The 12,871-nt window shown below is 37.3% G+C and overlaps 1 protein-coding gene across 2 annotated transcripts in view; it reads left to right on the top strand.

Annotated features, from left to right (window-relative positions):
* Positions 1 to 12,470, top strand: part of RAB11FIP2 (RAB11 family interacting protein 2) — a 33,280-nt gene extending 20,810 nt beyond the window's left edge. The window contains exons 5-6 of one of the 2 annotated variants that reach the window (XR_004693894.2): positions 229 to 274; positions 6,797 to 6,870. Coding sequence is in view for 1 of the 2 variants with exons in the window: in XM_035138045.2 (XP_034993936.1) it covers positions 229 to 274; positions 6,797 to 7,024 (274 nt within the window). In the remaining variant the exon portion in view is untranslated. Of the gene's footprint in view, positions 1 to 228; positions 275 to 6,796 lie in introns of both variants that reach the window. The other variant, XM_035138045.2, reaches the window with a different exon arrangement.
* The last annotated feature ends 401 nt before the right edge of the window (positions 12,471 to 12,871 follow it).

The raw sequence follows: 12,871 nt of genomic DNA, 5'->3' as shown, positions 1-12,871 counted from the left end.
ACCTCGGGTTAAGTACTTAATTGGTTCCGGGGTGCCATTCACACCCCAAAAAGTACTTAACCTGAGCGGCGATAGTGCGTGAACGCTTCTGCGCATGCGGCAGAACCTGGAAGTAAACACTTCCTGGTCCGTGGAGTTCTTAACCTGAAAGTACTCAACCTGAAGCGTACTTAACCCGAGGCATGACTGTAATGTGTATTTATTATATCATTTCATTTGCTTCCATAGTTTTAATGTGAATCCTGCGCATATCGAAGACCTCAGGAAAACTGTGGTAAGTTATTGCTTAATCAATACTCCACTTGATGTCTGAGAGTTGTTGTTTTAAAATAAAACAGGGTAAATTTTATTTAACCCTATTTAAGTGTGTCATAAATATTTACTTTGTTGTATTATATATATAAACATAAGAATTACCTTGCTGAAACAGGCCCAAGGGTGTTTCATGTCCAGCATTTTGCATCTAACTGTGTCTAGCCAGATGCTTCTAAGAAGCTCATAAGCAAGGCAGTCTTTCATTGTTGTTCATCCCAACACCTGATATTTGCGGGTCTACTGCCTCTGAACATGTGGACTCAATTTAGCAACCACCATCAAAGCTAGTGTGATAGTGAGTTTCAGTTAATTATACGGTATAAGAACATAACCCTGCTGGGTCATCAAAGTCCAGCATTCTGTTCTCCCAGTAGCAAATCAGATGCCTATAATAAGCCCAGAAAAAGGACATTAGGGCAATAGCGCACTCCTGTCCATGAGTCCCAGCAACTGGCATTCAAAGGCATACTGTCTCTTGGTTTGTCTTGCTCCATTGAACCTTTCCAACTCTACAACATCTTTTTTTTTTTAAAAAAAAGCAGCTACTAGAAATGAGTGCATTTTTCAAGTGTGATCACACCATAGATTTGTATAAGTAGATTGTGATAGTGACATATTTATTTATATCATATACATGTTTTTGTCTGTCCTAAACTGGCTGCCAATCAATGTAATGTGGTGATCTTTAGTTCTGCTGTTATAATGAAGAGTTCTAGCAAATAGAACATGGATTTTCTGAACCGGCCACACACACACACATGCCCCAGCAGCTATTGTGAGAAGGTGCTCCCCATGCATGTGAGGTGGGGGGTGGAATCATGACTGACCTAGGATCCAGCTTTATGTAGAGGAGTTGTACACAGATCTGTTGGAATTCATGTAGGGATTCTTCTCATACTTGCATAATATGCAGCTGGAAGTGTATCAGATACCAGCTGGAAGCTGGTATCTGAAGAAGTGTGCATGCACACGAAAGCTCATACCAAAATATAAACTTAGTTGGTCTTTAAGGTGCTACTGAAGGAATTTTTTTATTTAGCTGGAAGTGTGTTTGACTGGTTTGCTGGTGTGCTTAGCAACATAACCCCACTTCGCCTCTTAGCAGGTAAGCACTCCTTACATGAAAGAAAAAATAAAATCCTTCATCCATAATTTTAGGAACACTTACCATGTCTCTCCCACATCTAGTGCTTCCCTTTTCTAGAATGAACAGCCTCATCTCTTCAGTTTTTCCTTGCAGGGAAGTCATTTCATTCTCTTAGTCATGATAACTGAGACAACTAGAGCAGTCAGCATGCAGCACCATAATGGCGTTATGGTTAATAAATTAGCTGCAGGAATAGTCTTTATTCAGTCTGCTCAGTGGAATACACACACTCTTAAGGAAGAGATTTACTGGAAGACAATGAACTCAACTAGTCTTTCACAATTTCAAATCCTATGAAACTTTATGAGATGTTTTAGGAGGATTTAAAGTGAGTGTGCTAAGTTGATGAGTAAATATATCAAGATTGCTAATACTCACAAAAATGCTCACAAAGTTAATCTGCTTTTGTTTGGAATATTCAGCTGACCCTGAAAAGTCAGGAGAATAGCTAAAACAAAACAAAAACCTCATTGCTTTGGAAATATACTAGTGGTCAAGCCTGTTCTTGAGTTAGGTAATATTTTTATGAAAATGTTTTAACTTTTAATTTAGTCATAACTAAGTTCATAGGTGTGTGTGTGTGTGTGTGTGTGTGTACCAACTAAGTTTGTTCTTGGTATGAGCTTTCATACCAAGAATAAACTTAGTTGGTATCTAAGGTGCTACTAGACAATTTATTTATTTATTTATTATACCGGTATATATTTATACTGTGTCAGACCAACATGGCTACCTACCTGAATCTAGCTCCATAGGCATATCTTACACCTTTATATATTTGATATCCAACATTAGTCACAGACAATGTACTGGTATACTCACTGAAATCAATTATTTAAAATGGGTCTACTCTGAGTATGACTAATTTCACTCACTGAATTCATTGTGGTTTACACTTAGCTGCCAGTAGTTGTGTGTAGGATTGCATCCTTAGAGATTGTTTTCAGTATATTGTCTGGAAAATGCTTAATTGGCTTCTATGTATTTTAATGATAACAGCCAACATTATGCAATAAATTGCTAGCAAAAGAATTTTTTAAAGAAAGCAATTAGTTTTCCTTAGAGAAATTAAAGGTGATAAAATAATCCTGTTTTGGACTCGTCCCTCTCTAGGAATGAGCTAACCTTTGTTACTTGCAATGTTGATGCCCAGGTCATTTTGGGCAAAATACAGTTAGAGTATGTTTTTATATAATAAGTTTGAAACACAACTATTGTAAAAATTCAAATGTTGTAAGATTATTCTGTAAGTAGTTTGAAGTAATTTAAATGATGTTCCTCCATTGAATTATATTTTTTTATTCCCTTGGAAGTGGTGTTTGGTAATTAAGTTTATATGCCTTGTGCTCTGGTGATGCCAACACCTGTCTCTGAATGAACAGTGCTTAAACAGGAGCAATAGCCAGTTGAAAGGGCAGCAAGAGCTCTTTAAAGCCTAATTAGGAACTGAAAGGGAGATGAAGCAAGTAGGACAAGAGATGAGAAAGTGGTTTAGATGATATTCCCAAAGCAAAGTTCCTCATTAGAACAATAAACAGATGATCAAAGTATGCCAAGTTGTCATTTTATCTGTTTTCCAGCAGTTGTGACTATCAGTTTGTACCCAAATAATATTTGGTTATCAAGGCTTTCTCTACATGTTTACACATTTGAAATCTTACCCTTTTCCTTGCACTTTCCTGAATGATAGGTATCATAGTGTGTGGGGGTTTGTTGTTGTTCTTTTTTAGAAAGTTACAGCAGAATATTTATTTTCCAGCAAGATTTGTCCTCAGTCGTTCAACACATGTTTTCATTTTACTTTAAGTACTAAAATTGTACAGTTTTCAATAGCTGTGGCACTTGAATGCATATGACCATTTTACTTGAAATAATCATATGGTCTGTTTTATAAATGAACATCTTAAAGATACATCACACAGAACCATCTGGGGTTTAATGTATAATTAAAAACTATATGACTGCTACTAGCTTTTTTGTAGGTTAGAAGTACATCAGATTTTCTTACTTTCATTTACAAACATGGTTTTAGTTTTAGTTTGTGTACATATACACAAACACATTTTTGATTATCCAAACCCTTCATTTGTAATGCAGAGATAAAATAACTATACATGAATATACTGAATTGGCTTTGAATTCAAATCCTTAAGACAAAAACTTACCACATTGTAAGTTTCTCTTAAACACATTAATCTACAAAATATTACTTCGAGATGTAAATATTCTTAACTGTGGTAATTGATAAAGGAAAGTTGGCTCAAGTGTAAACCAGTCAAAAATTCTTCTGCTTACAGTTATTATCAAGAGCTCAAACATTTGTAACAGTTTGACTGATGTCTGAACTTGTAACATTTATACTGGCTTGCTAACTTGCCTTTTCTAATCAGCTATATTTTACACACTTCCATTCTATGCCATTATCCAAGTTATTAGCAAGGTCTGGGGAAATTTGGGGTGGAGAGAATGTTTGCTTTTTCCAGGGATCCACCCCCACAGTTTTTTAGCACAGCCTCTGACACTTCATTATGCTTACTTCTGAGGCTGCAGTGCTAAGCCCCACTAAACTGAGTGAGTCTGAATAAACATCCATAGAATCGCACTGAAAATATAATAAATTTATCAGATTGTACAATTGTATATGTTAAGTTATGAATTATGTGTGTTTCTCCCTAAAAAATTTCCACACACCCACAGCTTTAATACATGCTTACCCGGGAGTAAGTTACTGAACTCAGAGGAGAATCCTTCCAAGTAGACATGTATAGGATTGGACTGTAAATTAATTAAATTTGCCCATCAGTGTTGTGAGTTTCTAATTTTATTTTGTAGGCTAGCTCAAAATTCTGTATGCAACATCAGCAGCCCTGTAGGTCAGTTCTAATAGGTCTTTCTTTCCAGCTAAGTGCAGTCTCATAATTGTAGTATATTTCTTACTTTGTTCAAATATTGCAACACACATTAAGTAGTCTGGAAAAAGAACATAAGCAGCCTGATCCATAAACTATTTAGTCCCATTGAAATCTGCTTAAATCCAAGTGCTCTGATTTTTGTATCACAGACACAGGAGGACTAGAATGGGTAATTAGACAAACAAGGCTTAAGAAGCTACATAAATCCTTGGCTGCATTCCTAAAGGTTGAGTTGAGAAAGAAAGGCAGTTCAAACAGTAGTTTTTGGATATGCCTTGGTTTACACAATTCTGTTCTGCACATTCCCATGGTAGACGAGGCTTGGCATGTAAAGTGGCAGAGAGGAGCTACCAAAAGAAAGGGAAAATGGAGCACAGAGGAATGTGTTCTCTCTCTCTTCCATGCAAAGGATTAGGGCAAGGGGTCAGATTTAAAGAAGGCAATAGATAAATATATTGGGGTGAGATATTGAGGTTAGCTGAGACTCAGAAGGTTCAGCAAGCTTTCAACTAAACAGGGATTTTTCAGTTGTCAGTTCTTCATTGGCCATCCAGCCCCCCAAGTGCTTGGGATGCAACTACGGAATCTGGCAAATTTTTGTAGAACCGTTGTCCAATTCTGTTTGTCTGACAGTGCTGATGAGTCTGGCTGTTATACTTTTAAATAAAAAACCCCATTTTGTGTTCCTGATACTAATTTAACTGCTTTTAAAAGGCAACAGTCTTTTTATAAATATTTGTGATTTCATGACTTGCAACTTCAAATGATGACTTGCATTTGTGAAATGGTCATCACAGACAAATCACCATACCAGACATAAGCACAAATACAATACTTCTCAAAGGAGGCAGTTCACTCATTGAGCCACAGGTTATTGAGTGATCAGTGGTATGTGCATATTTGAATTATCCATAACTTGCTATTTAAATATAGAAAGTGATAGATGCAGACAAGTCTTAAAATAGAGCCTGGATTCATTAAAAAGCAAGAGTGCAAAAGAATTATCTCACTGTTGGGAAGCAACCAAGAAATGTTTTTGAACCACATCTATTATCCATTTTAATCGTTTTGGATTCTTTTCAAATATAGACTGGTTCCCTTGCAGCATCTTCTGCCAGGAAAGTGGGAAATGTTCCAGAGAAATGTTCACTTAATAATGCTGTACTGTGGGTCCCAGATGGAGGCCTGTTTCCCTTAGATCTCAATTACAATCTGCTCCTGCTTTTGCTACAGACCAACAGTGAGAGCTTGAAAAGTTGGTGTACTATAAACTCCTCAGTATTTATATTTTCCTGCAACTTCTCTTTCCTTTCTTACTGAAGTGCTGCCAGAATTAATCAGCAAAATCATTCTGATGGTTGCAATATTCTCCTGGGACTGTGCTTGCTTAATGAATTAGACTATATGTAAGCAAATGCTCACAAATCAGAAATGATCTTCTTTGAGACTGACTTCATTATTTAGCATAATCGTTGTTAGAAAAAGGAGAATTGTCATCCAGTGGTTCAACCCATGTTTTCCTGTGTGAACTGACTGACTGAAAAACAGTACAGGGGGTGCTGGCACAAGTGGTGTTGTCAGTTGTTGTCCTGGCTATCAGAGCCTATTCCAATTAAACTACACAGAAATACACTTGAAATAACTTACATGTAGTTTTCATGCTGGCATGGGTTACAAAGTTTAAAGCTTGTAAAGCTTGTACTACACACAGTGGGAGATCCCTGTAGTGAATATTCTCAGATGAATTGACCACCCAGTGGAAATATTTCCAGTGGCTCCACATGGTAGGTATAGCCTAAGAATCAAGTCATTAGTCCATATCAGTCCATTTGGTGCAAAGGATATGTACTTTAGTGAGACAGTATTACTATATTCTGGTGCTCTTTCAGCATTTCTTTGTATAATGATTTGTGAGGTATTAAGAATCTGGGATTCTGTTACAGCAAACTGCTCACTAATTCATGAAGTTTGTGACCCACTGGATGTTATCCTCATGTTCCATGAACATGAGAGTTACACAGCATCAGTGCCTGATGTATTATAGTCCAGTATTTAATGAGTGGAAGGAGGAGTTAGGTTAGACAAGATTTGACTATACTTTTCACATTTTTAAAGAATTTGGCATATTACACTTCTAAGCCAGCATGAATTTTGAGCATTATAAAAATGCGTTTACAGGGTATACATAAAAATGTTTGACTTGATTAATCATCTAGCTATGCATTAGCTGAACCAGATAAACAGCTTGTTCAAGGTAAATAGGCTGCTATTGTGCTAGTCAGATACTATGTCAAAGGGGGAATGAGTTGCTATATGTGGTTTCCGATTCACATCCTCTCTTCTAGCACTAGTACTGGTATTAATGTGATGTTTGAAGTTCTGTAATGTCCCCCTAAAAAAACCCCACCTCTCTTTATTCTAGGATGCAAATCCATTTGATGCTGCTGCAGGGTATCGTAACCTTACACATGAAGAGGTCTTACAAGAATTAGTGAAACATAAAGAACAACTGAAGAAGAAGGACACCCATATTCGTGAACTTGAGGACTATATTGATAATCTTCTTGTGCGAGTAATGGAAGAAACTCCTAGTATTCTCCGAGTGCCATATGAACCTTCTCGGCGAGCTGGCAAATTTTCAAAAAGCTAAGCCAGTGCCAACACCCGATGATATTTCTTTAATAGGATGGACTGTTTATTTCAGTGTTTTGATATCTTAGCTTCCTAATACTGATTAGTATTGTCAAAACTGGCAACCCACATGAGCTGCATAACGTTTTTGGAAAAGTAAGATTTAAATTCCATTTGCTATGAAACATTCCTCTTAACATTTACATGCAAGCATCTTTTGTTTTTTTAAAAAAATTGTAGTAACTTGTATACCACTGTGAGCTATACAATCCTAGACACATACTTGAATATTTATTTTGCACTTCAATCAGTCTCTTTGATCTTACAGCATGCTGTCTATGTGTATGCGCACAAGCGGGATGTGTTTTGCAGCTCTAAACATGAAGTGAAATCTGAAGATGTGAGATTTTATTGTTAGCATTTTATGACTAGGAATCACCAGTAGAGGATTGATTATCAGTGAGGAAGTGTCATGTGTTTTTACATAAAGATGCTGACATTAATGGTTCCTGAATGGAATGTTTTTGAAGCATTAGTACCCAATAAGAATCATGGCAAGTAGCAAGTTATTGAAATTGGTATGGATGCTAAATATGAGGATATGGCATGCAAATATGCATTAAGTAAAGAAAGCATAGGAAAGTGATGAATGAATACCTCATTTTCTGAAAGTTTATATGAATTATGGGAGATAATGCTGACGGACATGTCAGCGTTTACATCTTTCCTTGGCTTTTGCCAAACTTGGGAAATGGAAATTGTGTGCTCGCTTGTCTTTCCCAATCTAGGAGAGTGCTTTTTTAAAATGGGGAGTTGTTGTTCTTTTCTTAAGTACTATATTCTGTGTCCAAATCAAATATTGATCTTCACTTAAGAGTGATAGATGTATTTGGTTAAGCATGTCTCTTGACTAGGTGACATTTGTGTATAGTGTTGTGTGCCTGTTGCAAAGTGGCAAAATGTGATTCTAATGGGAAGCACTGCCATGAAGAGAAAGATAGTTTGCTATACCAGTAATAAAAACTTTGCATTGTTTTAATTTGCTTTATACAAAACAGAATGTTTGCCAACATGAAGTGAAATAGGTTTAAACATAAGGTACATGAAGTGTTAAGAAGAGGGTTTCTTTTTCTTTTCAGATAGTAATTTTTCTTGCTTGTAATCTACATTTCTCAAACATAGACATAAAGAGGGTTCCCCCCTCCTTTTTGACTGATAAAGAATACTAGTTGAAATAGCTCTAATTTTTTGTTGTTACCATGTCAAGAACCTTTCCTTAATCAAAACATTCTTTTAACTAAAGTAATAGGGCAGAGCTTGTCATCAGAAGATGGTGGAAAGGGAGTATTTCTATTATTGAATATCCTCAGCCACATTAAGCAGAATATTGTGCCATGGACAGATTCATTTCCACTTTCCTATAGCAATTTTGTCGTTCCTAATACATGAGTAACTCTAAATGGTGGTACTGTGTCTTAGAAGAACATGAAGAGCTTTTTCTGTAAGTCTATGTACTTTCACTTTAGATGAATACCAAAGGATGCATATTCTAAGCTATTGTTTTTTAAGGTTAACTACTGTGTTTGAAATAGATGCTTTGCCATCATCATTTATACCAGAATGTATTTTAATATTCCATTGCTCACTTAAAGCTTGCAGATCCAAAGTACCATACTTAATTACTACCATCTACCATCTACTATTGGAAATTACAGGGCCACTGATGTTTAATTTGAACTTCCATTATATGCAAGTTCATTATGTGTCTTCAATGAGCATTCCTCAGCTACAACAGAAGAGTATAAACCACAGAATTCTGAACTCATGTTAATTATTAATCTTATTTTCAATCACCTTTCGAATTTCTTCTGTTAGCATCTTAATGTGAAAGATCAAACTGACTATACAGTTTTTCTCATACTCAGAGTTAACAAGAACTTTAGTTAACATTTTGTGAAGGGTTTTCATGAGTTTTCAATCTGATCTATAAGTGAATGCAAGCACCTTTTTATTTCCAATATTTAAATGCAAATATCAGCAAAAAAATTGCAAATACGTTTGTAAAATTATTATAGCTAAAACAGAAAAATACAGTGTTTATAAGCAACAAAACCCCTTCATAATTTGTGACAAAACTGACTACTGGAAATATAACTTTGAATGCTGATCCACATTCTCTGAGCAATTCTGAGCTACACTATCACAGAAATCATAGAATAGACACATGACTGTCCTGTGCAAATATATGCTTCTAGGAGCAATGACCAAGGTTCAGCTACAAGCAGAAATTAGGAGAGGCTACTTATGAAAGGAGGGTGGTTGTACCTGTACCACCTCGGCAATTTGCAAGGCAACTCTGGCCTGAGAATAACTTTGGTGAGAGCACACTCCAGTATTTGTATGTCTTCAGATTCCATGTTTCTATTTAAACTATATACAATAATCATTTTATAATAAAACACTGCCCCCCAATATTTTTTATTTACCTGTAGCATTAAACAATTTATCCTGAGTTGTTTTTAGGAGCTTCAAAATCCACCCTTTCATGCCACATACAGTTCATCACCAAGATGGACAATATTGGGAATGCCCACATTTTACCCATCCTTCTATTCTCTGTCTCGCGAAAAATTAGCATGAAGGGCTTTTTGGCAATCATACTTTATTCCTTTTCAAATTGCACCGCCTAAGAGCAGAATGGTTAGCATTTCTTGTAAAGTATATGAAGGCCATTCTTAGGGTTGTAGCTATCAAGTGAAAAGTTACTACCAGAAAGAATGTTTAGTATTATATTACTTTTCACTGCTGTATTTTAAATGTTTATGTTGAACTTGATTGCCACTTTCCAATGAATGTAGACTTATTCATAGATTATGCTTAGCTACATCTCTTGTTGTTTGCTGTAAATCAAGGGCTAGTTGTAATGTTCCAGCTGTTAAAACCTTGCCTTGTATTTGAGTGCTTTATAAATGGGGTCATATCCTCAATTGAGCATCTTAACAAACCGTTATTCCCACCTCCCACCCCAAGCTCTTTGCTCAATTAAAAACAAAACGTATGTCTTAAAATATATTTACTGCTGCAGTGGAATATTATTTACAACTATATATTTAAAAAAATGTAACTTAGGCTAAGGGTTTCCCCACAAGCTGAGCTCCGTGTGTCCTTAAAAGCTGTAGAAGTGGAAGAATTGAAAATGTATGTGTTTTAAAATATGTTTGTTGTATGTCAAAATTCTTTGCTCCCAAGCAACCAACAAAGGATTACAGCACTGATAGATGAACAAGTCTGTTGTGGGTTCTGTAAAAATATTTTTCTCCCAGGTGTTCTAAGGGCTGAACAGGAGAAGCAGGTTCTGACACCCCCATTTATGCGTGTCCAAATTGACTCTAAATCTAGGTACCATTACCAGCAGTATTATGCAACAGTTACAGCACTTTAACCTATTGACTTCTTTGGTGAAGATCCTCAGATGGATATCTATTAAGGTACCTCTGCCTGCAGCACTGTTGGCCATCACTTAGTCCTGTAGAATATAGGCCTCTTCAGTTGTTACCTGCTACTCAGGGGCTCAGCTGTGACATCTGCAGCAGAGAACCTTCTTTATTCTTGGCTGCTCCTCATGTGACTTTAAAAACTGCTCTTCCGGTGCTTGCATTACAGCTAAATTTGTGTGCAGCCACAAGTAGAGCAGCAATGGGGTGGGACCACATGCACATCCCCACAACCCATTTGTACATGTCCCTTTTTGCACGAGTAACGTCTGAAGAGCATTTCTATGTTCCAGGAATCTGCAGCAAATACAGCACATTCTGTTCTGAATTGGTTGCAGCTGTATTTAGTACAATAAGATGCTGTACTAGAGACTTACAACAACTATACGAAAGATATGTGCATGTCTTGGATAAAAGAGGGTTCCCTTGTTTTTGTGCAATGACTAATAATTTGTACCCATTTCCCCCTTCCAAAATTAAAAGTTACATCTTATGTGACACCTGTATATATAGAATGATGAAATGCATGAACTATCATTTTGATTGCTTTTGTAAACTTGAACATGTTTTATTTGATCAAAATTATAATCTTAATTTTAGATATTCACTCCAGTTACTGTTGCATGTCAGACATCAATAAAATGCTTCTGTGCACTCCATAGCCACAGCTGTTTGTCTTGTCATTCTAAAATATTCAGTGCAGCAAGGATTGAAAATCCACTTCAAGGTTCGTAATATTCATACCGTGAAAAATTAACTCGTACAAGTTTCATGATCAGTGATGCAAATGGGTGGCATAAATTGTCTGGGAATTTTGAGAGTAGTACTTGTACTTAGCTTCTCAATCATAAGCCTGAAAAATGAATAAAAGCAGCAATTTTGTAAGAAAATAAAAAGAGTAGTCACGAAGTAAGCAAGTTATTTCAGTTCATTTTAGGCAGTAGGTGTTCTGTTGCTCCTTGCAGTGTGTGTTTCAGTTGCATTAATAATGTGATAGAGGTGATAGAAGTTCAACTGTAGCCTACACCAGCTCTTCATTTTCTGATGTCATGATTTCCAACACAAGACATTCACTGTGGTCTAAACCACTGAGCCTCTTGGGTTTTCCAATCAGAAGGTCAGCAGTTCAAATCCCCGCATCAGGGTGAGTTCCTGTTCTGTCCCAGCTCCTGCCAACCTAGCAGTTTGAAAGCACACCAGTGCAAGTAGATAAATAGGTACCACTGTGGAGGGAAGGTAAACGCCGTTTCCGCACGCTCTGGTTTCCGTCACGGTGTCCCGTTGTGCCAGAAGCAGTTTAGTCATGCTGGCCACATGACTTGCAAAGCTGTCCGTGGACAAACGCCAGCTCCCCCGGACTAAAAGCAAGATGCGCGCTGCAACCCCATAGTTGCCTTTGACTGGACTTAACTGTCCAGGGGTCCTTTACATTCCTGGAGTGTTGCCCATGTTAGTGTCCTCCAGCACAGAAAAGGTCTTCTGGCATCTTAAAGGCTAACATATTTCTTTATGGCATGTGTTTTCATTCGCAATTGGGGTGAAGGAATTGTAAACCAGGAAGTTAGAAAGAAGTGCAGAAAAGTACAGATGGTGCCGACAAAGACTTTCATTTGTTTCTCTGAACAGGGCTGTAGAATTCTCAACCCAGGTAGGAGACATGGGTTGCTGTCCCCAGCATCCCCTCACACCCATCCCACCTTGACATTCTTCCCACCTTCTCTTGAATACAGGGAGAATAATAGTAGAACCTTTTGTGATCAGGAGCCTTGATAAAGCAGGTTTCCCAATCACTTGGAGGCTTCTTGCATTCTAGCAAGCATGCATAGGAGCCCCCTTCAGACTTAATCTGTTCAACACAGGAAGGTTTGGTCCACAAGGTGGTATCCAGTGCTCTCATTCTGCCCAGAATTATGCTAATGGAATGGAATTTTCCCCACCTCTGATCCCTATGTGCCCTAAAAAATCAGCTCTAGGGGTGGGTTGGGGCACCTTCTGGAGAAGATTTTTTTGGGGGGGGGGGAATGGGAATGTAGTTACACCTGTGGCTGATCTTAAAGCCCAGGAAGACTTGTACATTTGCAAGCATTCCTTTGGAAAACCTGGTTCAAAACAGGATAGTAACCCGTGCTTTAAATTGTGCTTGGAAATGCACCTGCATCCCATGCAGCCAGTGTAGGTAATCATGAGCAGAATTGTACCCAACTGCTCATCCTCCATGCCCAAATCTGTCTGTCTCTTTTTAATCCTGCCTGGAAATTTCAGTTTAAAAAGTGGCTCGAGACAAATGTTTTTGCTCATTCATTATTAAGTTGATGTCCCACTTTTCTTTCCAAAGGAGCTCGGGACAGCAAAAACACAAATGATAAAACAAA

Source organism: Zootoca vivipara, chromosome 5 (genome assembly GCF_963506605.1).
Source record: "Zootoca vivipara chromosome 5, rZooViv1.1, whole genome shotgun sequence".
In the NCBI taxonomy this organism is placed as follows: domain Eukaryota; kingdom Metazoa; phylum Chordata; class Lepidosauria; order Squamata; family Lacertidae; genus Zootoca; species Zootoca vivipara.
Note: the sequence above shows the minus strand (reverse complement) of the source record. Positions and strands in the feature narration are given on the sequence as shown.